The following is a 24,958-nucleotide window of genomic DNA, read 5'->3' on the forward strand; positions in this document are numbered from 1 at the left end:
TTACATGCCGACCACCGCGCCGAGGACCTCTCCTTTTCAAATCAAGTCCTCGTCATCATTGCTCTCTACGCCGCGCCGTCCCAGGCCAAATTGCGTGTTTGGTTTTTCTCTTAACTCGACGAATTAAAGGTGCTGCCTCTTGTATCACCGAAAGACGGTGGGGGACGTTTTAAGGGGTGGGGCTCGAAAGTGGGGGGGGGGGAGGTCAAATCTTTTCCACTTGAAAACTCAAGGTTAAAATGAATATTTTGCGCTGAAATATGTACGGGTAGAAATTCTCCCCTAGGCCTGGTTTGATATTGAATTTGAGCAAAATTGGCCCGGCAGTTATCAAATGGCGAGCTTTGAACTTTCATGGCAGCCGGGGGAGGGCGGTCTTACAGTGGGTCACGGTAAAGAAGATTTTGGACGAACTGTTCATCGCACAGTGGGCCAGGCAGGGAGTGGAAGTTTTTGGACAAACATCTCGTCATACAGTGGATCAGGGAAAGGAATTTATTGGATAAACTTTTCGTCGCACTAGGGGAAGGGATTTGTCTTTGACCAAGATCTCACCTCCCACTTCGGGAAATACACTTTGCTTGCCGCGATGAATGAACGGTTCACTTAAAGAAAAGGAGATACGACTGAAAAGACGCGCGATGCGTCTGGGGGAGGGGGGGGGGGTTCAGAGGCCCCCCTCCAAAAAAAAGCGCCGGTTTTTTATACTTAAATCGATAGATGAAGGGGAAGTTGCATATGAAAACTTTGCTCTATCTCCACAGTTCCAAATATCTTCAGTAGATTCACCCTCACCAGATTTTTTTTTTTCAGATAATGCCCCTGGCTTGTGAAATCCATGCCTTTAACAGCACTCTAATACACTGCCTTTAAACCATTGATTTTTAATCAAATCTCTTACATGGTATTCAATGCGTGGATATGTAGAACTTAAATGTGTAGGTAACTAAAAAAAGGGAGGCTGTCTAGCTTTTTCCTTTGATGAAATTTGTCTTCAATTAATTTTGAAACCTGGCAGCGCTTGTTCATGATGTGACACGGGGGAGGTGCCAGACCCGTTGGCACCGCACGCGCGTTTGATGTTCTCTCTCTGCTTAGTATCAGATGTCTCATCGATTAAAAACGATGCGTTGAGACGAAATCTGGTCACCAATGTTTTGAGTTTTACTGAGGGCCCAAATCAACAACGCAAGTAATAATTAGCCGCAGGGTCGGACTGGCTCGCATCTAAGGGCGTAGACCCTTGGCTGGTTAAAGGGGCGTAATGTGATATTTCCTGATGGGGCATCCCCTTCGTAGAGGGGGGTTCAGAAAATTTTGGCAAAGCTTCACAAGTTTACGCTATTTTCAGGTTCAAAGTTTATTAATCGTACAGAGTAAAAATTGCAAAATTAAACGTATTGAAGTGACCGACAGACTTCTGAAATTAAAGAAGAAAAAAAAAAAATTAAAGCCACTAGACGCATCCAAGCACCATTATTTCCATAAGAACTGTGTCAATGCTGCGGTTTACACGAGCTTAAGACGTGGGTCTAAAAATCCATCCTAAAAAAGAAGCAGGCAAGAGCCTGAAAAAAGAAGAAAGAACGAGTATCAACACAGCCGACGACAAGAAAGACGTGTTCGGGCCTCTTTTTTAACTTTTCTCCCAAATCTGAGCGACACCTCATTGGAAGCATAAAGCAGGGCATTGAGAACTCACGCTTCGCGTCATCGCGCCTTCAATTTTTCAGATGCAGCACGGAAGTCCATTAAGTACGAATAGTTGTATCTCTGCGCCGTCGTTAACGCGCATCCTTTTCCCTCCCTCTATTTCCATGTTGTGTTTGTTTCCGTTTGTCTTATAATGTTGCTTTGAACTAGAGCAGAACATTGCGAGTTCACGACTCACGCCATCGCGTCTTACATTTTTCATATGCAATGTGGACATCCATCTTGCGAGAATAGTCGTATCACGTTTACACTTCAGATGTCTCTTGCTTTTGAACTTCGAAATAAATTAAGGTTAAGTTTGCCCGAGATATGCTATGATATAATGTCCAACAGGGGCGGACTGGCCCTAAATTAAGTATGGGGCGGGCCCCTAGGGGGTCTGGGGGGGCCCCCCAGTAGAAGGGGGTTCGGGGGCCCTCCCCCGGAAAATTTTGAAAATTAGATCCTTTTACAATGAATTTTACGCTATTTTAGACCCTATTCTTTAATATTATTTTTGAAACATTATCCAAAAAGAGACCAGAAATGCAAAACTTAGTATATTTTCTTAAACTGGATGAAAACATGAGAATCCGTTGTATACTTGGAATTCAACTTTTATTTTCCTCTTCCAACGAAAAATTGTGCCAAAGCTAAATTAGTATACAGAAGATACATAGAATCAAGTAGAATAGTAATAGTGACAGTCTAAAAAGAACACATTCTGAAAAACACAGTTCGGATTTTTTTGTTCGTTTGTTTTTTTTAAATGTACTTTTTAGCCGCCAAAATTGACAACTGTCTTAATTTTTTTTGAGCGTTTTATTGGATCCTTTCTTCGCTCTGCTCATAGAAAAATCAGTGTCGTTTACTAGTTAAATGACGCGTAATGAATGAATAAATCGATGGTTAAATTCTGAAAACACGTAACTCGGAATCCGCATCATGAACCCTGAGACTCGTAAGGATGCTCATGTTTTGCGTGGTTCCTTATGAGTCTCAGGGTTCATGAGTTAATGATGCGGATTCCGAGATACGTATTTTCAGAATTTAGCCATCGAAATAAAAATAAAAATGAAAATAAAAATACAAACAAAAAATTGACAAAAATCCCTACTAGGGCCTCCAAAGTTCAAAATTGCATAGAAATGCGCCCTCGAGGCCTCTCTGAATCAGTACCAAAGGGCCCCCCGGCAAAAAGGACCCTTTTGTCGAATCGGCGATAAAGAGCCCGGTGCCTTGAAGGTCCTTAGAGGCGGTATAAAACCGCATCAAGGCCTCTTCAAATCGGCAATAAATGGTCCCTTGGAAACGGCAAAAAAGGACTCCTTCGAATCAGATAAAGGGGCTCTTTTAAGGTCCTTAGAAGCGGCAAAAAAAGGTTCCATCGAGTCTTCTTCGAATCGGCAATAAATGAGTCCTTCAGGGTTCTTCCGAAATGACAAAAAAGGACCCCTTTGGACTTATTCGAATCAGAAAAAAGGGCTCTCAAAATGCAACGCCCTTAGATATGGCATAAAAAAGCTCCTTCAGGGCGCTCTCCGAATCGGCAATAAAGTGTCCTGTCCTCTGAGGAGTCTCGGGGCCCTTTCTCGAGGACGAACCGAAAAAGCCCTCGGGCGTTTCTTCGAAACGGCGAAATACGGCCCTTCAAATCGGCCAAAAGGGCCCCGGAGGGGCCCCTTTTGGCCGATGAAAGTGGGGCGATCGCCCCATCGCCACCCCGGCCAGTCCGTCCCTGATGTCCAAATCAATAGTCATTTTGAAAAGGAAGAAATATGTTTAGATGTCTCTCAAGAGGTCTGTAAAGTGTGCGTATGTCTAAAAATCGAACCGGCTATCGCTTCTACGGGGGAGTTACACGCAATGAAAGAGGGGGATGATAAAGCACCTGTATGTCAACAAAAAGGTGACGATTTCACAGAAAAGTGTTTACGCTTCAGACAGTAGTTCTTGGACCTCTGTTCACCACTGTGCGTAAAAGCACCTCTCTTCACTCCTAACTCTCTCTTCTTCCGTTCATTTAAGAAATTTTCCGGATATATTCTCGGTCGTAATTTTGTTTTTCTCTTCTTATTTTGCTATCCGTCAGAGGGGCGCGTATCTGCCAATGGCAGATTGGCCTTATGGCCAGTCGGAGCCTGATTAGCCGCGCCGCTGAGGTGAACGAAGCTCAAGTTCCTGCAAAATCTAGGAATCCACGCAATCCATCCCTTCAACCCTCTGAGAGATTTCCCTCCAAATTTGAAGTTCCTCACCTATTCGTAAAAAATCGACTTCCACCCGGGTTCGTGAGAAAACCATCATAATTAAGACTGATGTATCGCCCATCGTCACAACATGAAAGGTTTCCTTTTTGGAATCGAGGCATTTTTCGATGAAACGGCGTCAAGCTCAAAGCGCATAGCGCAAAAGATCGACATCACGGCCTCAGATTTGATATGGACATATTTCTGTCGAACGGAACTATGTGCATTAAGACATGAGCCCTGAGACCCATAAGAATACTCGCATAGCAGGGCTCACGTCATGATGCACATAGTTCCGTTTGATAGAAATACGTCCATATAAACCTATAGTAGAGCCCACGAAGGATGATCCCTGGAAAATCGGGCGAATAAACGCATGGACCATGCAATTTACGCAAAGTTCCACTCCTGGCTGATCTGAGCATAAATTACAAAGTTCCAGTTGTAGAAATTCAATTATGATAAATAATAATTACCTATCGTGTATTTTCCCTTATCTTTAAGACTCAAGTCCGTTGCAACTTCATGGAGCATATTAAAGTGATTAGTTTTGCGTCTAGTCCATGTAGCGCCAGCGGGCTGATTATTAAAATTGATAGACAAAGCAATAGACAAAGAAGACGTAGGGAGTACTTATATCGTGATCCTATTGGTTGAAATGATTAGTTTCTATACACTAATGGGAGAAATGGTGGACCATCAATAGGGTCTCTCATGGGTTGCCGTTAGTTAGTCTATTACCTACCTCCATTTTACACTGAAACCACCCGCTTCCACCAGAATCCTTCCATATCCCCTTTATCTTCTTTGTCCATAACTTTATCTATCGATTTCAATAATCGGCCCACAGCGCTCAACAGAAGCTCATTGAACATCCATCGAAGATTAGCGTCCTTTCAAAATCTCCATAAGATCCCTCCTATTTAATAACGTTGACTGTGAACTCATGTTATAATTCTAGAGGGTATTATTTATGTCTCCTAATACACACTAAATAACTGAACCACGGTGTCTACGTGTATAGGTCAAGGATGGATCAGTTTATACATGGTTGTCAAATTATGAAACTAAAGAGTATTTGAGAGTTACTCCATAAAAATTAGACGAGTATACTCGCCTGTAGGACGAATGTGCGATTCGACTGAAAATAGCCCTGGGTGATGAATATAAAATTGACTCGGTAGTTTTGGACTAAAATTATCATCATGATGAAATTTAGAGTCCCCATGCAATACGCAGTGTTAGCCGACGCGTGCATGCTTAAGTGCCCTCGGTTATTTCGATCGTGCCGAGTGGCTCATTTTCTTACCCTTGCGTTTAAGTCTCGAATAATCTATGCTGTAAGCTCCGAGACCTAAAGCTCCGTTCCGTTTTGTTTCAGTCTTGGCGTGAACTTTGAAATAAATGCCGATTTTTCCATTCGATTCTTATTGGTCCAATCGATCCCGGCCACAGGGAGATTGGACAAATAAGAATCGATAATGAAAATCTCTTCATTTTCTTTTAGTTGTTTTTTTTTTTTTTTTTTTTTTTTTTTTTTTTTTTTTAGTTTCGTCAGTCTTTTATCTATGCGGGCCTAAGATAGCGCGCAGCGCCCTCTGGGGGTTGGGCCGCGTAGCAGCCAGGAGGCATAGCCCTCTGGTATACTGCCGTGCTAAGAAAAAAAGCCGTATGAACCTTCAGGCGTTGCCAAATTTCCTCTCATAAAATGCGAATTTCCTGGTAAATTTACGAATATTTTCCTCCCAATTTTTCAGATAATTCGGTTCACAATTTTACCTAAAGGTTCTGAAAATTTGAAGGAAAAACATTCATAAATTTCCGAAAAAATAAACATTATATCGAAGGAAATTTTCTCTCGCATTTTCATACGGCGCACAGTGGATCGAGTCAATTAGAGTAGTCGGACATGGGAATTTTTACTAAAACTGCAAATTTTTATGTACATTTTGTCACATTTTAAATTTTGAGGGGTGGTTTAATAAGGAAATTTTACGAGGAAATCAATGGAACCATTTTTAAAACCTCAACATTTTGTATAAACGGAGTTATTAATTTTGTCCGACCTCTCCTATTGACTCGACCCATCGTGCGGCGTTCTTCCTTAGCACGGCAGTATACTTATAACACCCACCATTTGTACCTGTGCAGATACAATTCGTGTTTTATTCACGGAATTTTGGCAAAGGCAGAGGGTTCATACGGCGTTCTTCCCCAGCATGGGAGTATATCGACGGTGAAACTACCAAACCACGTATCTCGTTTGCGGTGTTTAAAAATCTACGCTCGCATTTCATTTTTTTGAAGTAGACAAAATCAATATCATTCCTTGAAATTTTCACAGAATTTTCTCCGCACGAAGAGGAAAAATCACGGAAATTTTCAAGACTGGATGTTAAGTAGTTTTTCATTTAAAAAATAAAGGATGACAGGAAGTCCGCGACGTCGCAAACCGAGATACGTGGTTTGGTAGTTTCACCGTCGATATGCCTTTGAGGTGTACATGACTAAGAGAGTTGAATGTACCTAGCGCGTGGCGTGGCGTGGCGTTACACTACGACGCCGACGCTTGGGTCGCCGCGGCGCCGTGGCGCGACGCGACGTCAGCGACGACGTCCATCGGGGGTCCGAGCGGATCCTCGGAAGTGCGATTGAAGCTAAGCAGTCGGGCAGTTGCCCTAGAAACCTTGACTCGCGATCAGCTCCCCGCGTGGTCAGGATTCCGCGTCTGTCCGCGTCTCCGGCTCCGCGCCGCGCTTCCCAAACATTCTGCATTTTCTGCCGTTTCTGCTCCTTCTTTCTTTTTTTCGGCTGTGGCTTCTGTCCAGAGCCCCCGGCTATTCCCTTGCACTCCGCCACAAGTGAAAGTCGTGCTTTACCCACCGTCGCGGATGCCGGAAGAGTGACTAACCCCCGCTTACTCACCTGCCTTTGAGAGCGCCCGCCTTTGCGCGTTCGCGCGTCCTTTCTTGTGTCATCGAAATTCCCGGCAACTTTCCACGGATTCACCGAGAGCTCTCTACTTGGCTCCTCTCGCAAGGATAAACATTTTCGGCCAGGAGGGAATATTTTGCCGGTATTGACCACTGTTTTAGGTATAATATTTTTTAAGAAAGTTTTTTACTTCATGGAGAATTTGCACACAAAAATTTTATTGCTCACACTGAAAAAAATGGTATGCTGTTTTAGCACCTAGGATGTCGAAAATGTGTCTGGTAATCCTGAGATGCTGCCTTGATTGCCCACGCAGTTGAATTTGCATTCATAGGATGTGAAGTTAACTGCAGGGGAGCAAAGGCAGCATCTTGGGATCACCAGATACATTTTTGACATCCTAGGTGCTAAAACAGCATATTATTTTTTCCATGCATATGATAGTGCCTAATAAGCTGAGTTCGCAGTATTTTTCATAAATTTTTCTGACATGGGAAATTGGAGAAAAATAGATTTAAAAGTGAGACAATTTGCCGCTTTGTGACGTCATCTGGCGGCATTTTCCGTTTAAACAGATGTATTTTAGCAGATTAGATTATTTTTTCATATTTTCTCCAATAATTGTCAAATTTAGAAACCAAGGATATCATCGTACTCAATTTTCCTAGCAGTATCATTTTAAAGATGAAATTCACAAAATTTCAGACACCTGCAAATTCTTCACTTTTCTCATCTATATAGTATTTTTTAAGTAGGTAAGGAGTATTTTTTCAGTATGAAGTATCTGAATTTTTAAAAGAATATCATTTCAGTCGCCTGGAGTCTGGATAAAGTTCTAAAAAATGATGAAATTACAACTTTTTCCCCCCCTTGGAGGATTAAAGTACTTCCACTACCCTAGGGTAGCGAGAAAGTAAAAACTGTTGGTCCAATCTTGAATAAACATCATTGCAAGAAAAATTAGAAAAATACCTAGCTATTCGCAAAATATCTAAAAAAAATTACAATACTCCGGAGAGACTTTTACATGACAATACTAACTGAAAAAAGCGGATAAAATGTGCGAAGAATAATATTGATTAATTACAATCATAGTAGATTAATGTTATTTAGAGCTGCCTCAATATTGCACCAATTTTTTCGAGTTCATTTAAAAAAAAAAAAATCGCAAACGTGATCACAATGTTTCCATGTGCTTTCCGTTTATCAGCGTCCGTTGAGCCCCTTTCTTCTGTTTGCAGAGAGGGAACATCACCGGGCTGACACAGTTTGGTTCTGCTCCGACAACAAAGCTTTGGTAAAAGCGGGCAGCTTTCCACACTTACTACACGATGCTAAACGGTAAAACTCACATTTTCTCGATGTTTTTCCCATATCATGAGATGCAAAATGTAGGATGTTGGCTGTTGGGGTGTGCGCGAAAATTGAAAATTATCACATTTGCAAGTACTAAGTGACATTTTTTCAATTTCCAGAAAAATTCGTATTATGCTAGAAGTTCCATTCGACTGCGGCCATGACAAGCATTAGATTTAAAATAAAATATGAAGGCAATAAGACAAAATTTGAACATTGAAATTGGAATAACTTATTGATGTAAGTAAGTAAATTGATCAATCAATTTAATTAAAAAAATATGTAATACTTCAATTTTTTGCTTTAAAAAAAATGTCGCTTGGCTCGCCTTATTCAGTATATGGATAATCAAATATTTTAAAATTCACGAGTAAACATCGCAATCGCAATTTGGAATATTTTAGTTTGCAGCTTTGCAGTGGCGTGGCGTGAATGATCGATTATCGATATTTTCCCTTTTGAATCCGTGATAAAAAATCGATTACTAAGGTGTTCGCTGCGAACACCCTGTTAATCGATCCTTTTCCATGGGTTTAAATGACAGATCAATCGATATATCGCAAAGCACGCCACGCCACTGCAGCTTTGGGTGGATTCTTGAGAAAAAAGAAAAGGAGATGGGGAGGGGGAGGGAGAGGCCGATATTAGTATTGTGAAAACTATATTAAGCAATTAAATGTCAAATCGATTACTTGTCACCGATTTAAAAAGATAAAAGGATTTGTTTCGCAACCGGCACACAATTTTGCAGTCTCAAAGTCTTAGTTATGATACTTAGTACTTTTTTATTTTATTTTTCTCTTTTTTTGGCAACCTATACAAATTCACAAATTTATTATGATTGCCTAGTGGTCTAGCTGCCTCGTTTATTTTTAGTCATGATATTAAATCCTTTTTTTTATTTAAGTATTTTTATTATTTTTTTTTTTTTGGCAACCTGTACAATAAATAATACAATAAATAACAAAATGTACAATAAATAACATAAATGCATCATTTGTCGATAAATCGATGTGAAGTCTTCGGAAATGATGAAAACTAAACTGAGGTCACTGCCGGTTCGGGATCATCTTACCGTGGAAATCACCCACACACGGAAACGACAGTGAGTTCAGTGTCCGAAAGTTGGCAGGAGTCCAGGTGTGACGACCCGCTTTTTGCCTTTAGCACTTTACGTGGGTCCAGCTCCGCCCCGGCCGCGACATTTTCTCACTTTCCGGAATCTTTTGCCGAGAAGCGGGCTACCTGACTCACACACAACGATCCACTTGCATTTCATCGCCGACGAAAATGGGTGATTCTCCCGTTAGACGACTTAATTCCGCGCGTGTTACGCTTCATAATTTCAGGTATGCATTATCTGAATTTCAATGCCCCTGTATAATTGGTGCGTGTTCTGCATGGATTGAACGCGTTTTCCACGACTCGAGCGTGAGGGCAGGAGAGGGGGGAAGGAGGAGGGCACGAGGGGCCGGATATCCTTGCCCTCGACTTGAGAGTTCGCGTTGAGAGTTAAAGAATAACTCTATATGGTCCGCCCGATTGTTCCCTAGGTGTCAGTGTGGGAAATTCTTCCCGTCTGGCTTCGAGGGGAAAAGTTTCGGGTGCCTCATCCGAAAATTGAATTGCTTTGTTTAATAATTAAAACCTATTAATTTTTCCATCCTCTGGTGAGCAACGAGGTTCATAGCAGTAGCTATATCCCAAAGTTCATCATGATGAATATGTTAGGTTTAACCTTTAAAGCCTATGCAATGGACCACTCCGCTGTACTGCCGTGCTAAGGAAGAACGCCGTATGAACATTCGAGAGTTGCCGAATTTCCTTCGATAAAATGTATATTTTCTAGGAAAGTTATGAATATTTTTCCTTTAAATTTTTAGAATCTTCAGTTAAAATTGCGAACTGAACAATCTGAAAAATTGGGAGAAAAATATTAATAAATCGACCAGGAAATTCACGTTTTATCCAAGGAAATTTGGCAACGCCTGAAGGTTAATACGGCGTTTTTCCTTAGCACGGCAGTATACTACAGACACATTTCGTGTAAAAATTCCAATGTTGCTAAATTTCTTTCACTTAAATACAAATCTTCTGGAAAATATGGAGAATTTTTACCCGTGCCATGCGGAGAGTCTTCATCCCTTATGATTACCAAAGTTTGCAGAATTTTCAGGCAAAACCGTAATTTTTTTTAAAATAATGTAGCATTTTATAGAAGGAATTTTAGCAGCATTTGAATGCATGTAAGGCGTTCTTGGCGGTAGTACTGTAAACTAGCAATTATTTACAAATATTTTTACCCGCTATACAAGATCAAAGACTTTTATCCGGGGTAAAACTTGAATCTTTATGACCGATAGGTGCTCAACTGCTCAAGCTATACTGTAAAAAGAAATGAAAAAAGAAGGGAAAACCTGTAGAATAAAGATTATGAGAAGAAGCTGTGGTAGAAAGAAGAATTTCAGGGAAAGAAACTTGTCGCATTGCTCACCCCATCCTCCACGCTCATTCACACATGCGCTAGAGCTAGGATGCTTGAAAATCTTTTTCCAGTGCATAATGTTCGAGTATATTTCCAGGGTGGAGGCTTTACGACATGAATTACGATACCTCAGTGGGTGGGCTGAACTAGTCTGAGTAGTCATCTAAATTTATCCTTTCCTATCAACATTTGAACCGGGTGGAGGTTCATGAGCCGCTCGGACAGAGGCCGACATAAGCGGCTCTACTTTTCTAACCCTTCGTTTAAGTCTCCGGTGAATGCTCCGCGCTGCGCACATAATCAACTGCGTAAAGTAATATTTCAGTCATATGATGTTCGGTATTTCGTAGCTGGTATTAGCTACTCGCTTATCGTCTGTCGTTTTCATGTTATAGACGTAGTGCGTCTCGGATTTTGTTCTGATTCTTAAATAACAGAGGAGTCTATAGATTGGATATATGAGATCATAAAGATGTAGCATTTAAAGGAATGCTAACGGTTTGTCTTTGCGCCTCCTTGACAATCCAATGTTTTTCTTGATGAGGGGGGGGGGGGGCTACCCGAAATTTCCCAAATTTCCTGGTCTGCGGACTGATTATTGAAATTGATAGACAAAGGAATAGAAAAAGAAGACAAATTGAGCCATCCTAAATTGATTGGAAAGGGTGGTTGTTATTGACGGAAGGGAGAAAATGATGGAATAACTATAGGGTCTCTCGTGCACTGGAAAAAAAACACATTGGATTGACAAGAAAAAATACTCTTGATTCAATCGGATTTTTGCTTGAATCAAAGCGAAAAATCCGCTTAAATAAAGAGGCTTGGTTCTTGATATAAGCTAGATTCTGATTGAATCAAGAGTACTTTTTCTTGTCGATGTTTTTAAGAGTCTGGACTCTAGATCCAATGTGTTTTTTTTTTTTTTTTTTTTTTTTTTTTTTTTTCCAGTGTGGATTGTCTTTAAGTAGTCTATACTACCTCCTTTGTCCATTGCAACCACCCAATCTACTTATGAGATCGGTCTATTTTCTCTTCGTATTCTCTTTGTTTATAGCTTTGTCTATCAATTTCAATAATCAGTCCGCAGACCAGGAAATTTGGGAAGTTTCGGGTAGCCCCCTCCCCCCCCCGCCTCATCAAGAAGAACATTGGCTCGTCAAGGAGACGCAAAGTCAGACCGATAGCATTGCTCTAAATCCTACATCTTTATAATCTCATGTATCCAATCTATAGACTCCTCTGTTATTTAAGAATCAGGACAAAATCCTAAATGCAGTACGTCTATACCTAATATGAAAACGACAGACGATAAGCTACGAAATACCGAACGTCATATGACTGAAATATTACTTCACGCAGTTGATTGTGTGCGCAGCGCAGAGCATTCACCGGAGACTTAAACGAAGGGTTAGAAAAGTAGAGCCGCCTTTGTCGGCCTCTTTCCTAGCGGCTCATGAAGCCTAGCTTTGTCAATCGATGTTAGTAATAATCAGCTGAAGCTATGAGTCTTGTTCGGCAGTGGAGGATGAGCGGATGGGTCTTGAAACTTGGAATTCTAGATTCTCGTCAAAATCTTGAAATTATTCCATCAAAAGCAAAGTGAGCATTCAAGTCTCGGCCCAAACCAATACGAAAAAAAATTAAAAACCGAAAGTAGATCTGCTCATCAGTTGGACTACATTTTGCACTTCGGAACTATAATTTCTGGCTTATCTGTAAAAACACGTATGTGCATAAGGGAACTGATGGTACATACGTTGTCCCTAAACTGAGCCAGAAATTATGGTTCCTAATTGCAAAATTTAGTCCAATTGATCGATCGACCACCAAATTGTCCTCCAAAAGTGCTGAACGTCCGCGTTGAAGTGCGTGTCATTGCTTCTATACGCCATATCTGTTTTTAACTGTGTTCAAATTTTCGATTTAATGGCTCAAGTTTTTTACTGGGAGCTTTTAACGGAGCTTTAAAGGTAGAGGGAGCGTATCGGCGGTTACGTAGGCTCGGAGCTCATAGTTTTGATTTATTCGCGTATAAGCTAGAAACTGGAGAAATTATTCACCCATATCCATTCACTCAAAGCCCCTGACCTGAGCCAAACTGTATAACTACGATGATGCGTTCGCTACTGCATGTTGGTGACATCATACGACGAAAAATTCTCGAAAGCGGGGGGTTCCGCTGCTTTGTCCGTCGCTCTATGCGAAAAAATATCTCTTTTTACGCAACGAGTGATGATGCATGAGTGATCAGCGGGATTATCTCGTAACTCGACACCCGCTCGAAAAGTAAAATCGGAAAGAGAAAAAAGTGCGAGAGGATGCAGGGTTACGGGAGTGGTTTGGCATCATTAAGACTATTGTCACACGATCGGATCCGAGAGAAAACGGATGATGATTCCACGCTGCCACGTTTTTAGATATATCCTTTTGTTCCGGGAGATTTTCGTTTCTTCCTGGAAGTTCATTTCCGAAATTCAATGTCTCCAATTTAAGAATTTCTATATGAGTACTAGGGGGCCCTGCCCCCTGACCGCTAGGCGGCCCAACCCCCGGGAGGGCGCTTCGCGGGCCCTATACACATATGTATGGGCAAAAATGTTCTTCCATTTTAATACACCATTTTGTTTTCGAGCTGCATCGATTTCAAAATTTTTGACGTAACACTCAGATTTGTAAATGATGAGGAATAGCTGGATGTACATAATTTCACAGTCCACTCACTGGAGAAATTTCCATTTATTATGTTATTTTTAAATACTTAATTTAAAAAAAAAAATCGGATTTCGACCGTTAAGAGTTAATAATATTTGGTCCGTCCCGACGCGTCGCAGCACCTGCCTTCTCACTTTGTATCTGCTATAAATATTTATAGAAATCCAGCAATCAAGTAAATTGACCAAAGCCACAAATCGAAGCCGGAAGAATGAGGAAAAATTGAGTAAAAACCTTATACCTTGGACCTTGAACCCTGAGCGATGCACCGTTCCTCAACTCTTCGAATGAGGAGCCCTTCACGAGCTTTTCCATTGTTTTATTGTTTATTCGAGTCACTCAGGTAGAATCCCATACCTTGACGTTTCTAGCAGAAACGACATATATCTCATGCTATTAACATTGGACTTAAGGGACATGAGCTTTAAAAGCTCTACAACATTAAACGTTCGGGGTTTCATAATTTTTTGCACATCTACATCTACTACAGATGACATACATGTAAAGATCATCCTTATCGGTCCGGCAGTTTGTCAGAAATAGTGCTTCCAAGAATTTGCTTGTAGTTGTATAATATAGTGATTATTTGAATATTTGCCACTGCGGTTTTGGGGACAGGGGGTATATTTTCTCAGAAGACGAATGCATCAGGAGAAATACCCCTCAGCACCAGGGTGGCAAAATTTCATAAAAAATAAAATTTTGAAATTTCGCGTGAAATACTTCATGAAATTTCAGAAAATGACAAATATTGAAAAGTGCCGGTTCCTTTTCATGTTTCGCAAAATTCAAAAATTTTGACCTTCTTCTATTTTTGTGTGTTTAAGTGCGTATTGCATACTCTAGCCCCTGAAACATATGAGATATTTCACAGCCTCGTGAAATTTCATGAAATATTTTTCTGAAATTTCCAATTTTTCATTTCTTTCCTACGTTTCATGCCACCTTGCAAGTATCCTTCTTTCTCGGCGATGGACACCCGAAACTTGACAACGCGAGAGAGTCCAAATGCTGGGATCGGAATGATGGACTATCGTAGATCTCGGGGGACCCCCGAGATGTGCCCGAAGCCTGGGCCCGACTCATTGGGCGGCGAGTACATGAGCCTAATTACTTTTGTTGTTTGGCCTGTTGTTAGGCGGTAATTTAGATGCCCGTGTCGGATAGCGCCCAGGATCATCGGCAGCGGCCAGTCGAGGACCATGATTCGTCTTCGTTCGCCCAGGACCCACCTCACTCCCAGACTCTATCTCCTCGTCCTCCTCTCCTGGATCTGCCATGTAAGTCTCGTCTTCTCCGCGCTTTTTTCCGCTCTAAGTATGAATTGGACGTATTTTTACCAAACGAAACTATGCGCATTAAGACATGAGCCCCGAGACTCATAATAATGTATGTACAACAGGGCTCACGTCATAATGCATATAGTTCCGTTTGATAGAAATAGTCCGATTATCCAGTGAAAGAGTCATTATTCTATTTTGCCGAGCAAAAACCCTTTTAAGTATTCATGCTGATTTCTGGAAAAAAAAAAAAAAAAAAAAAAAAAAAAAAAAAAAAATTCTACAAAATTCTCGCCTGCTCATTAGAAATAAACGTGCAATCTCTGTCATGCTAAGGAAGAACGCCTTATGAGCCTTCAGATGTTGCCAAGTTTCCTCCAATAAAAACCAAAATTGCTGAAAAAATCGTGAATATTATTTTCCAATATTTTCAGACAATTTTGTACGCACTTTAACGTAAAATATCTGAAAGTTTCATCGGAAAATATGCACAAAATTTCGTCAAAAATACATGTTTTATCGAAGGAAATTTGGTAACTCTCGAATGTTCATACGGCGTTTTTCCTTAGTAGGGCTGTCCTGCTAAATAAGTAAGAGCACGGCGTCGATTAATCCCGCCCAGCAAAGAGTGGTTGCGAAAACGTTTTCGCAACGTTTCTGCCTAAATAACGTTGCAGCAACGTTTTTGCAACGTTTTTATGACGGTATTTTTGCATGACAGTTGCCGGGTAATCAAAAATTTCAGAGAAAATAGACTTTTACCTATCGGCACAAATGGATCGAGTCAATGGGGAAGGTCAGGCAAAATTTGGAAACTTTACAAGCTATCATAACTCCGTTTATGCAAAACATTGAGATTTTAAAAATGGTTCTACTGGTTTTCTCGTGAAATTTTCTACAAGAGGCACCCCTCATTATTTTCAACGTGACGAAATAAACATCAAAAGTCCAGTTTTAGTAAAAAAATTCATGTCCGACCTTTCTGATTGATTCGATTCACTGTGCGCTGTGGCGCTCGGCCCGAGTAAAGGAAGTCTTAGGAGCGGCCGGCCCCATGTTCATCCTCATTTTTTACACGTTTTAATTCAATTTTTGTTATAATTTTAGCAAGCCGATTTCGTTCCTCTAAATACATAGAGTGATATATAAGCCATGATAATTTTACCGAGAAACTATTACTACTGCATCGGAGCGTTTAGTGTGTTGCCTATCTACTATTAGAAGGGGCTTCTCTTGTTGAGCATTACCTTGTGCGACTGCGGTAAAATTGTAATAAGTTGCGATATTTTTTGCATTGCACGTTGCCTATTCTTCGATGCATTAAACGCAATGATGAAGAAAAAAAGTTCTTGCATGGGAATCGAAGTTGAAGTCATATGGATCTCTGAAGATTTTGGATCACGCATCCGAAAACTTGAGGTTCAACTGCCGAAGTTCGGGTCAGACTTCTGAAGTACTACCGAAAGCCTCAGATGTCTGACCCGATCTTCGGCAGCTGGACCTCAAGTTTTCGGATGCGTGATCCGAAAACTTCAGAGATCCATATATGACCTCAACTTCGGGTCCTATGCACGAAGTTTTTTTTCTCCGTGTATCAATTTTTTCGTTGCTGCTGCGGCAGTTTCAATAACGATCAATTATCTCATTTAAAAAAAAAGAAAAAGAAAAAAGAAGATGAAGAAAAAAATGAAACTATAGATACACTCTGAAGGACCCAGTGCCCTAGAAAATTCACGGCCAGGTTGATGCCCTTCTTGAAACCGAGGCGGAATGCCAAGGAAATCCTATCGTGTCGCGACGAGTAAAACAAACACTCGACGTCCGACGAATTTCGGGTCCCTGCTCGGGCAGACGGAACGGATCCGTTGGTCCTCCGGGAGAAATCCCCGAGACAAAGACGAAAGCTCCGCAAACAAATCCCCGTTCGAATGTGGGTAAATAAAACAAGGAGGCAAGCAGTGGCGAGGCGTGAATTGCGATATATCGATTGTTCTGCCATTTAAACCTAAGGTAAAGAATCGATTATTAAGGTGTTCGCTGCGAACACTCTGTTTATCGATCCTTTTCCATAGGTTTAAATGGCATAACAATCGATGTATCGCAAAGCACGCCACGCCACTGAGACGCGGCGAATGCGGTCGGGGCGAGGAGTGTTCGCGGCTTGTTTGACGAACAACGCACACGACCGCGGCCGCGCCAGGCAGAGGGTCAGGGAGCAGGATGAAGGAGTGGGTGAGCTAAACGCTGAGTGTTTAGCTAAATATGACCGAGAAATTTTCCACCGATTACAGTCTTTGCGGTCTGCCCGCTCTCAATTCTCTATTGTAGAGGTGCTGCTCTCTGAACGTGTGCCGATGTTGGTGCACATACCTACTCCTGTGCTCGGGTAAATATGGACCGCGTTAAACAGAGAGGAACCAAGCCACATCGGCTATTGCCAAATTTAACAGGGAAATTTTATTTTTACGAGAGAACGTTCGTGCGGATTCCTTTGAAAATTTTAAGGCATTTGCTTTGTGTTATGGAGAAAATTCACTGAAATTTGCACAAAATTCGGCGTAGCCGTTTTCATGTAAAAAATTAAATTGCCCGATTAAAAATTGACTATTCACTTTTTGATTGGTAAAAATTGGCGATAGGAGCTGCGTTTCAAAATAGCATGGGAGTTCTTATAGCCGACTGAAGAAGGCGGTAGAAAATCATATAGCTGGCTGTAGAAAGTGGAGAAAATCATACGGCCGGGCTATACGAAGCGATAAAAAATTATACAGCCGGGCTATAGTTCCTATCGCCGGGCTTTACACTTTATCGCCTGGCTGTTGCTTTTTCGCCATCGACTATAAAAGGCTATAAGAAATTGTGTAGAAATTCGTGTGCTTTGTAAATCCTTAAGTTTGTACGGAATCACTTTAATATTTACAGAAGGCACATTATATTTTCCTTTACTACATATTTATTTTCATCAATTAAAATGAGAAGAATCCATACAGAGTGTGCAAACATTTCAAAAGTCATGAGTTGAAAAACGCTGACTCCGCGAGATTAAATATTGGAGCCTAACACAAAGCGGAGCGGCGACGCACTGGCGCCTACAAACCTAACATGGATACTTCACGCATTGCGCAATGCGTGAAGTATCCTTGTTAGGTTTGTAGGCGCCAGCGCTGGCTGCCCGCCCGCCGCGCCGCGCCGCAGCGTACCACGGCGCTTGAAGCAACTATTTCACACCAGAGGTATTGCACAGTATCATACGAAATTGAAGGCGCTCCAACATATTAGGAATGGCAGGCATCCTTCAAAAGTACGAAGCTTTCCTTGCAAAATAAATCAAGATACTACGGCCCAAAAAGAGAGCAGTAGTCCAAAAACTCACCAAGTCCTAGCATCCGTAATTAGTAACATTTAGCATACACTTTATCGCCAGGCTCTTGCTTAATCGCTATCGGCTATAAAAGGCTATGAGAAATTGTGTTGCCGGCTGTTTAGTAGGTCTATGGTATTTTGGAACACAGATTCTACTGCCAATTATTACCAGGGTTATCATTTCACCCGTGGCGCAACGGGTTGTATTGTACTGCGAGAAGCTAAAATGACAGACCGCCTTCAATTCTTCGTTTATACTACAAAGGCATCCAGTAGGCACGAATGTTTGCACACATGTGCATAGGATGTGAGCACTTTTTGTGTTTCAGTTTTCATATAGCGATGTGCTGAGCATGTTTTGTAGAGCAACTATTCGTAAATTGGAAAATTATGATCTTTACAATATTTATTGAAAAAAGATGCGGGGAGCAATGCTTCCCTTGCTTATATGGACGTCACAGGTGCTTCAGATCAAATTGCGATTAGACAGCCCTAAAAATTTAAAGAGGAATAATCTTCACAAGTTTTCAGGAACTTCGTGTTTGATCGAACTAAGTTCGGCAACGTCTCAAGACCAGTGGCGTGGCATGCTTTGCGATATATCGATTGTTATTCCATTTAAACCTATAGAAAATGATCGATAAACAGGGTGTTCGCAGCGAACACCTTAATAATCGAGTCTTTACCATAAGTTTAAATGGCATAACAATCGATACATCGCAATTCACGCCACGCCACTGCTCAAGACTCATACGGCACTCTTTCTTAAGACGGAAGTATGCTATAGTGCTCCGGTAAAATGCCGTATGAGCATCCAAATAACGTTGCATTATTTCTTCTGATTCAAGATAAAATACGAATTTCCTGGCGATTTTGTGAATATTCCTTAAATTTCTTAGATATCTGATATTATCAGCAATTTAATTCAGCTAATCCGAGGATTTTAAAAAGAAATTGAAAGTTTGGTCGGAATGTAAACATTATTGGGAGAAATTTGGCAACGAACATGTTCGTAAGACGTTCTTCCTTAGAATGACATGCAGTATAAAAAGTGGTGGTAACGTATGCTCAGTTTTATATCTCTGCCTTTCTCTCGGCCGCATGAGCGCAGATACTAAAACTACTCGTAAAGCACCGTTCTTTATGATCAAACTTTCTTTCCAATTAATTTGTTCTGATATGGTTGAATGCAATTTTAATCTAACTTTGATTACCTACATTCTTCAAAGGCAAGGTCACTTCAAAAAAATTGATTTAGAAAGGATTCTTTAAAACACCCTTTGCATAAACGAAGTCAAGGACTTATGATTGAAATAAATTTTCAATTTTTTACCACGAAATTTCAGCACTTCTACGTCATTTGGTCAATTAGTACCTTAAATGCCGATTTTAAAGAATCAATAGAATGAGTTCCATGTATTAGAAGTACAGGCAATTTATAATGCAAAAAAGAATTTTGATTTTTTTCAATTTCTTTGCGGTAGCTGAGCCCCTTCAACGCGTAGATCGGCAACACACGTACCACAACGATACGGTGGCATGGTAGCGATAATTTTACCATTAATTAGCAATTTTTTGGAGCCTGTCAGTGTCAGTATCAGTGCTGTTAGGGATTTTGTTGAATAAGAAAACATATCCACTGATAGGAACATGAAGGAAGACAGTAATCGACGGTGAAAGTCTGCAATCACATAACTCGGTTTGCGACGTCGCAGACTTTCTGTCATACTTTATTTTTAAACGGAAAACTACTCAACGGTAATTCTTTAAAACTTCCGTGATTTTTCTTCTATGTGCGAGGAAAATTCTGCAAAAACTTCAAGGAATCATGTCCATTTGTTCTCCTTTGAAAAAATAACATAGTTGCGGAGATTTTCAGACACCGCAAACGAGTTATGTGATTGCCGACTTGCACCGTCGTAATGTTTTTCTCTCCCACGCCCGCTCTTTTCTCCCGAAGTAGGTAGGTAATCAACAAAAGGAAAGAAATAATTTTTAAAGAGAAATTTTAGCATTGACTGCAGGCGGCAATAATTAAAAAAAGTTTAAGGGACCAGACGATTTTTTCGCTATTTTAGGAAATTTCGTTGAACAAGTTTTGTTGGCGAGAAACTGGGCACTGTAGTATAATTGTTCGTGTTGAATGCGAGGAGTTGAAGGCGTTTTGGTTATCGGTTACCTACTCGGCTCTATAAAACATTGTTGCGCCGTTAGATTCTTCAACTCGTTGACAAAAAAAGGTAAATAAAAGGATGAGACAATCTCTCGGTGCCCTTTTTCTTGTGGATCCTATTTGAACTGGCAACATCTCGCCGCGGTGACGTTTGACATCTCGCACTGTGTTTGACGCAATGCGTGAAGTATTCGTGCAGTCCTGTAGGCGCTATGCGTTCCGCGCTGACTGCACTGTGTTTAATGCAATGCGTGAAGTATTCATATGGCCTTGTAGGCGCTATGCATTTCACGTCGACCGCTGCGCTGCTGGCCTCACTGTGTTTGACGCAATGCGTGAAGTATTCATGCAGTCCTGTAGGCGCTATGCGTTTCGCGTTGACTGCACTGTGTTTAATGCAATGCGTGAAGTATTCATATAGCCTTGTAGGCGCTATGCATTTCACGTCGACCGCTGCGCTGCTGACCGCACTGTGTTTGACGCAATGCGTGAAGTATTCATGCACTCTTAACTCGATTTATGAAGGTGCTATCTCTTGTATCACCGAAAGACGACCAAATTATAAATTACTATACTCTCAGGAACTGAGAGATTTTGTCGCCTTTTCGCCTTTTCTCGTTTGTAATTTTTTTCTGAATCCGATTTTTTTTAATACCTTCTTTTGAAAAAAATTGCAAAATTTGCCCCCACGGGCCGCGGCCCATATGGCTACCACCTAAATCCGGCCCTGAACTTTAGGTGAAATTGAGAGCAAAAGTATCCGAAAAATTGGAAAGAAAATATTCATAAGTTTACTAGGAAATTCGTATTTTATCAAAGGAAATTTGGCAACGCCTGGAGGTGCATACAGCGTTTCTCCTTCGCACGGTAGCACGAAAGAACGCCGTATGAACCTTTAGACGTTGCCACATTTCTTCCGATAAAAAGCGAATTTCGAGGGAAAATTGTAAATATTTTTTTCTTTATATTTTCAGACAAGTTTCCGCAATTTAATCCAGAATATCTGAACTGTTAGAGGAAAAAAGTTGATAACTTTCCTCAAAAATACATGTGTTTCCAGAGAAATTTGGAAACTCTCGAATGTTCATACGGCGCACAGTGGATCGAGTCAATCAGAGAGGTCGGACTTGAAATTTTTGACTAATACTGCATTTTTTTACGTCTATTTCGTGACATTTTAAACTTAAAGGGATGCTTCTAGAAGAAAATTTTACGAGAAAACTAATGGAACCACTATAGAACTTCGAAGTCTTGTATAAACGGAGTTAAAAGCACTGGAAAAAACGCATTGGATCAAGAGAGCCCACACTCTTGAAAACATACTCTTGATTTAATCAGATTTTTGCTTGAATCAAAACGAAATCCGCTTAGATTAAGAGGCTTGGTTCTTGATTTAGGTAAGCTAGATTCTGATTGAATCAAGAGTGCTTTTTCTTGTCGATGTTTTTAAGAGTCTGGACTCCAGATCCATGCAATGTGTTTTTTTTCCAGTGAGCGTTTAGAGTTTCCAAATTTTGTACGACCTTTCCTATTGACTCGATCCATTGTGCGGCGTTGCTCCTTAGGACGACAGTGAGAATATTGACATGGAATGCTTTGTTTGCAGGAGGGGCTTGCGGTGGTGGACGGCGAGAGCGGTGCGGCAGGAGCTGAGCGGAGGGTGGTGTCGCGGGAGACGAACCCGATCCGGTTCGTGCGGCTCGTGGTGCAGCGGCTCATCTACGGGATCGCCACCATGATCGGGCTCCAAGACGCTGCCGAAGAGGTCGCCGATGGAGCCCTCGTCCCGCCCGGCGTCGACGACTACGGATTCGGCCTGGATACGGTCGACACCGGCATCGCCGCCGACAACAAGGACTACGAGGACGACGACGACTACAAGGACGATGACGAAGGCTACGACGACTACATCTATTGAGTCCCTTCCAGCTTGGACTTTTCACCTGTCCGTCGCTTCTCACTGCTCACACATGGACGTGTTTCTATCAAACAGAACTATGCAAAGGCGGTTCTACGGGGGTGCCAGTGGGTGCCGGGCACCCCCAAGCAAAAGTACGGTTACCGGAACCGTGAAATAGGCTTTTGGGCAAGTAAAAACGTCGAGAAAAAATCGTATGATGAAGCGCAAAAAATTGGCAATATTTTTATTTTATGAATTTTTGAAATCTGCAAGTGTCCAGTATTCAATGAATATGGGCAAGGGATGATGGGAGGAGGGGGGATCTCGTCATTTTCCACCTCTGGGCATCCCCAAGCATGAAGGTCTAGAACCGCCTATGGAACTATGTGCAGGTAAGTGTTGGGTGTGCTCTAGAAAGCTGGATAAGAAACGATGTGGTCAGTGGGCGTGATTCCTTTTGCAAATGGGAAAAGCGGAATTTTAAATTCAGCAAAAAGGACTATGTGCCAACTGAATGCGGGATGTATGAGCCGCGGGCACGGCACAAGAGCGTTGTGGACAGGGCTCATGAATTAATGACCACAACGACTACTACGACGGCATCCATCTCCGTTGACGTCACTGGCGCTTACTATTCTCATTAGCTCTTACGGCCAGAGAACTGACGAGCACACTCTATATTTCTCACCTACACATAAATCTGTTTGATAGAAATAGTCCACACTGCCAATGACTTATGACACAATCTAGACCGCGCAGTAGGCCCGACTTTAAGCGGGGGAGGTAAGATAGCTAGGGGGCTTATTAATGAGAGTAAAGACGCGCCTTCAGCTTCGTTGATACAGCCGGATATACGAGGCGTGCCAGGCAACGGCACAGACAAGACTGGCATTTCCATTTTCCATTGTATCGGCACAAACTGCAATCCGGGTTGCCTATCATCTCTCTGAAATTTCCTGATGCACGGTCTAGATTGTGTTATATGTCAATGCACATAGTGGAGTACCGTGAGAGATTGTATGACCATTGAGTCTCTCGGGGAGGGAGACCCTCAAGATCCAAAAATATGCCAACGACTGTTCGTGGTAGTGAGTAAGAGGAGGTAGTTGAAACACTTGACAGAAAAGGTTTGAGTTGAACTTTTTTTTCCAAATTGAATGCATAAAATTGATTTCAAAACTGAATAATTACACCTGACTGTATGATTTCAGTAAAGGTAATATTAGTGAGTAAAATCTCATTATCTGCACTTTTGAATCATCTTATGCTATGTAAGTCACGTTCTAGGCCCTATGAGCTCTCAGATGGCTGAGCCAACCAGAAGTGGATTCTCCAGTTGTCGTACTTGCCTATAGAGATTAGGTACTGTAGTTGCCTTCCTGCGGCGGAATAGTTAGAACAAAAAGTAACCAACAGACATTAGATGTTGCCAAATTTCACTGAAAACCTTCATTCTTTTATAATAGATAAATTACGCATGAATTGCACAGTATAATAATTATTAACTTCATTTCACATCAGAGAAAATTTCCATCAGATCAGTATGGCTATTCTCTTGCGCAAACGGATGAACATTGTCTGATGAGATGCGGCAACAGGTTTTGTCACTTGGTTCGCATTCCTTATTCTTTGTAGCTTTTGCGAGGAAGAAACTTAATACCTCACAGTTACCATAAATATCATGTGTCATCTCCTAGATTAAATATCTCATATAGAGTAAATTTTCTACATTGCAGCGCTGAACAATTTCCCTTGCATTGCTATTTCTTTTCAGATACAAAATGAACTTTATACTACAGAATAAGTGAAATGAAAGTTTGGGAAAAAGAAGTGATAAGTATCTATTTCAATGGAAATGTTGGTCTTTTTTCAGAATAAGTTAGCAAGGAAAGTTAATCAATGAATTAAGAAACTTAGCTCTCAAAATTTTTCCTACAAATAACTATATAAAAGTGCCATTTAGGAGTCACAGAATGCTGTTCTGTTGACCTTCTTTTTTTAAAGATAGTTATGTTAAAATAATGGATCACTACACCTTGCGTATTTTATTTAATATTCTGAACGTACCAGGTGTGTAGATTACATGGTGATATATTGTGTATATTTTGAGCGAAAATCCCAGACTTTATAAAGTACGAACACTCGAGAAAATTTCAAGTGCGCCTTTCCACTGATGTCTGTTAAAATAAAACGCATTTCAAAGTGGAAGTGTTGCTTGTCAGCTACAAATAACATAAATGAGTTTCCATTCTTTGATCCTGAAGATATGGTCTCAACTTTACTATTGTTTTCATATATGCGGAATAAATAGACATTTGACAGAAGTTGTAGGAACCTGACCTCTCTTTTGATACATGCTGGATGACATCATTCGGGTCACTGCAAAACCAAGGCATGTTAAAATTGCAGTAAAGTTGCACATTCTGAACTGCATGTTTCTCAGTTTCTAGTTACTTTTTTGCATTTTTAATATGCGCATCGTGTTCTACGCGTTAATTACTTTCAAAGAAATGTATTCGCAAGACAAAATCTGTTCATGGTTCAGTGACCCATTGGTAGCTTTGGGCCTTCCAACGATAAAGTAGGTGAAGTTATTGGACATTTGAGCCCTGCATATTCTTAAAGATACACATTGAACGGTGGCATTGCCTATTATGGGGTGCTTCTTTACCACTTTTTAAGGATTTCCAAGACCTAAAAGATTTCTGGAATGAAAGATATTGTGTACATTATAATAAATTGATAAGTAAAATAACCCACCCGTCTATTGCTTTTTTATTAACCTGGAATTCCTGACAATTTTCAGGCCTTGTC

At 41.0% G+C, this 24,958-nt stretch overlaps 1 protein-coding gene across 1 annotated transcript; it reads left to right on the forward strand.

Annotated features, from left to right (window-relative positions):
- Nucleotides 1-5,897: 5,897 nt before the first annotated feature.
- LOC109037552 (uncharacterized) lies at nt 5,898-24,903 on the forward strand. The gene is made up of 4 exons (XM_019052285.2): nt 5,898-7,036; nt 8,117-8,216; nt 14,567-14,708; nt 21,851-24,903. Exons 3-4 carry the CDS (start codon nt 14,631-14,633, stop codon nt 22,160-22,162), a joined length of 390 nt encoding a protein of 129 aa, XP_018907830.2. The 5' UTR covers nt 5,898-7,036; nt 8,117-8,216; nt 14,567-14,630; the 3' UTR covers nt 22,163-24,903.
- Nucleotides 24,904-24,958: the final 55 nt, after the last annotated feature.

The sequence above is a fragment of the Bemisia tabaci genome, chromosome 4, assembly GCF_918797505.1.
Source record: "Bemisia tabaci chromosome 4, PGI_BMITA_v3".
Classification (NCBI taxonomy): Eukaryota; Metazoa; Arthropoda; class Insecta; order Hemiptera; family Aleyrodidae; genus Bemisia; species Bemisia tabaci.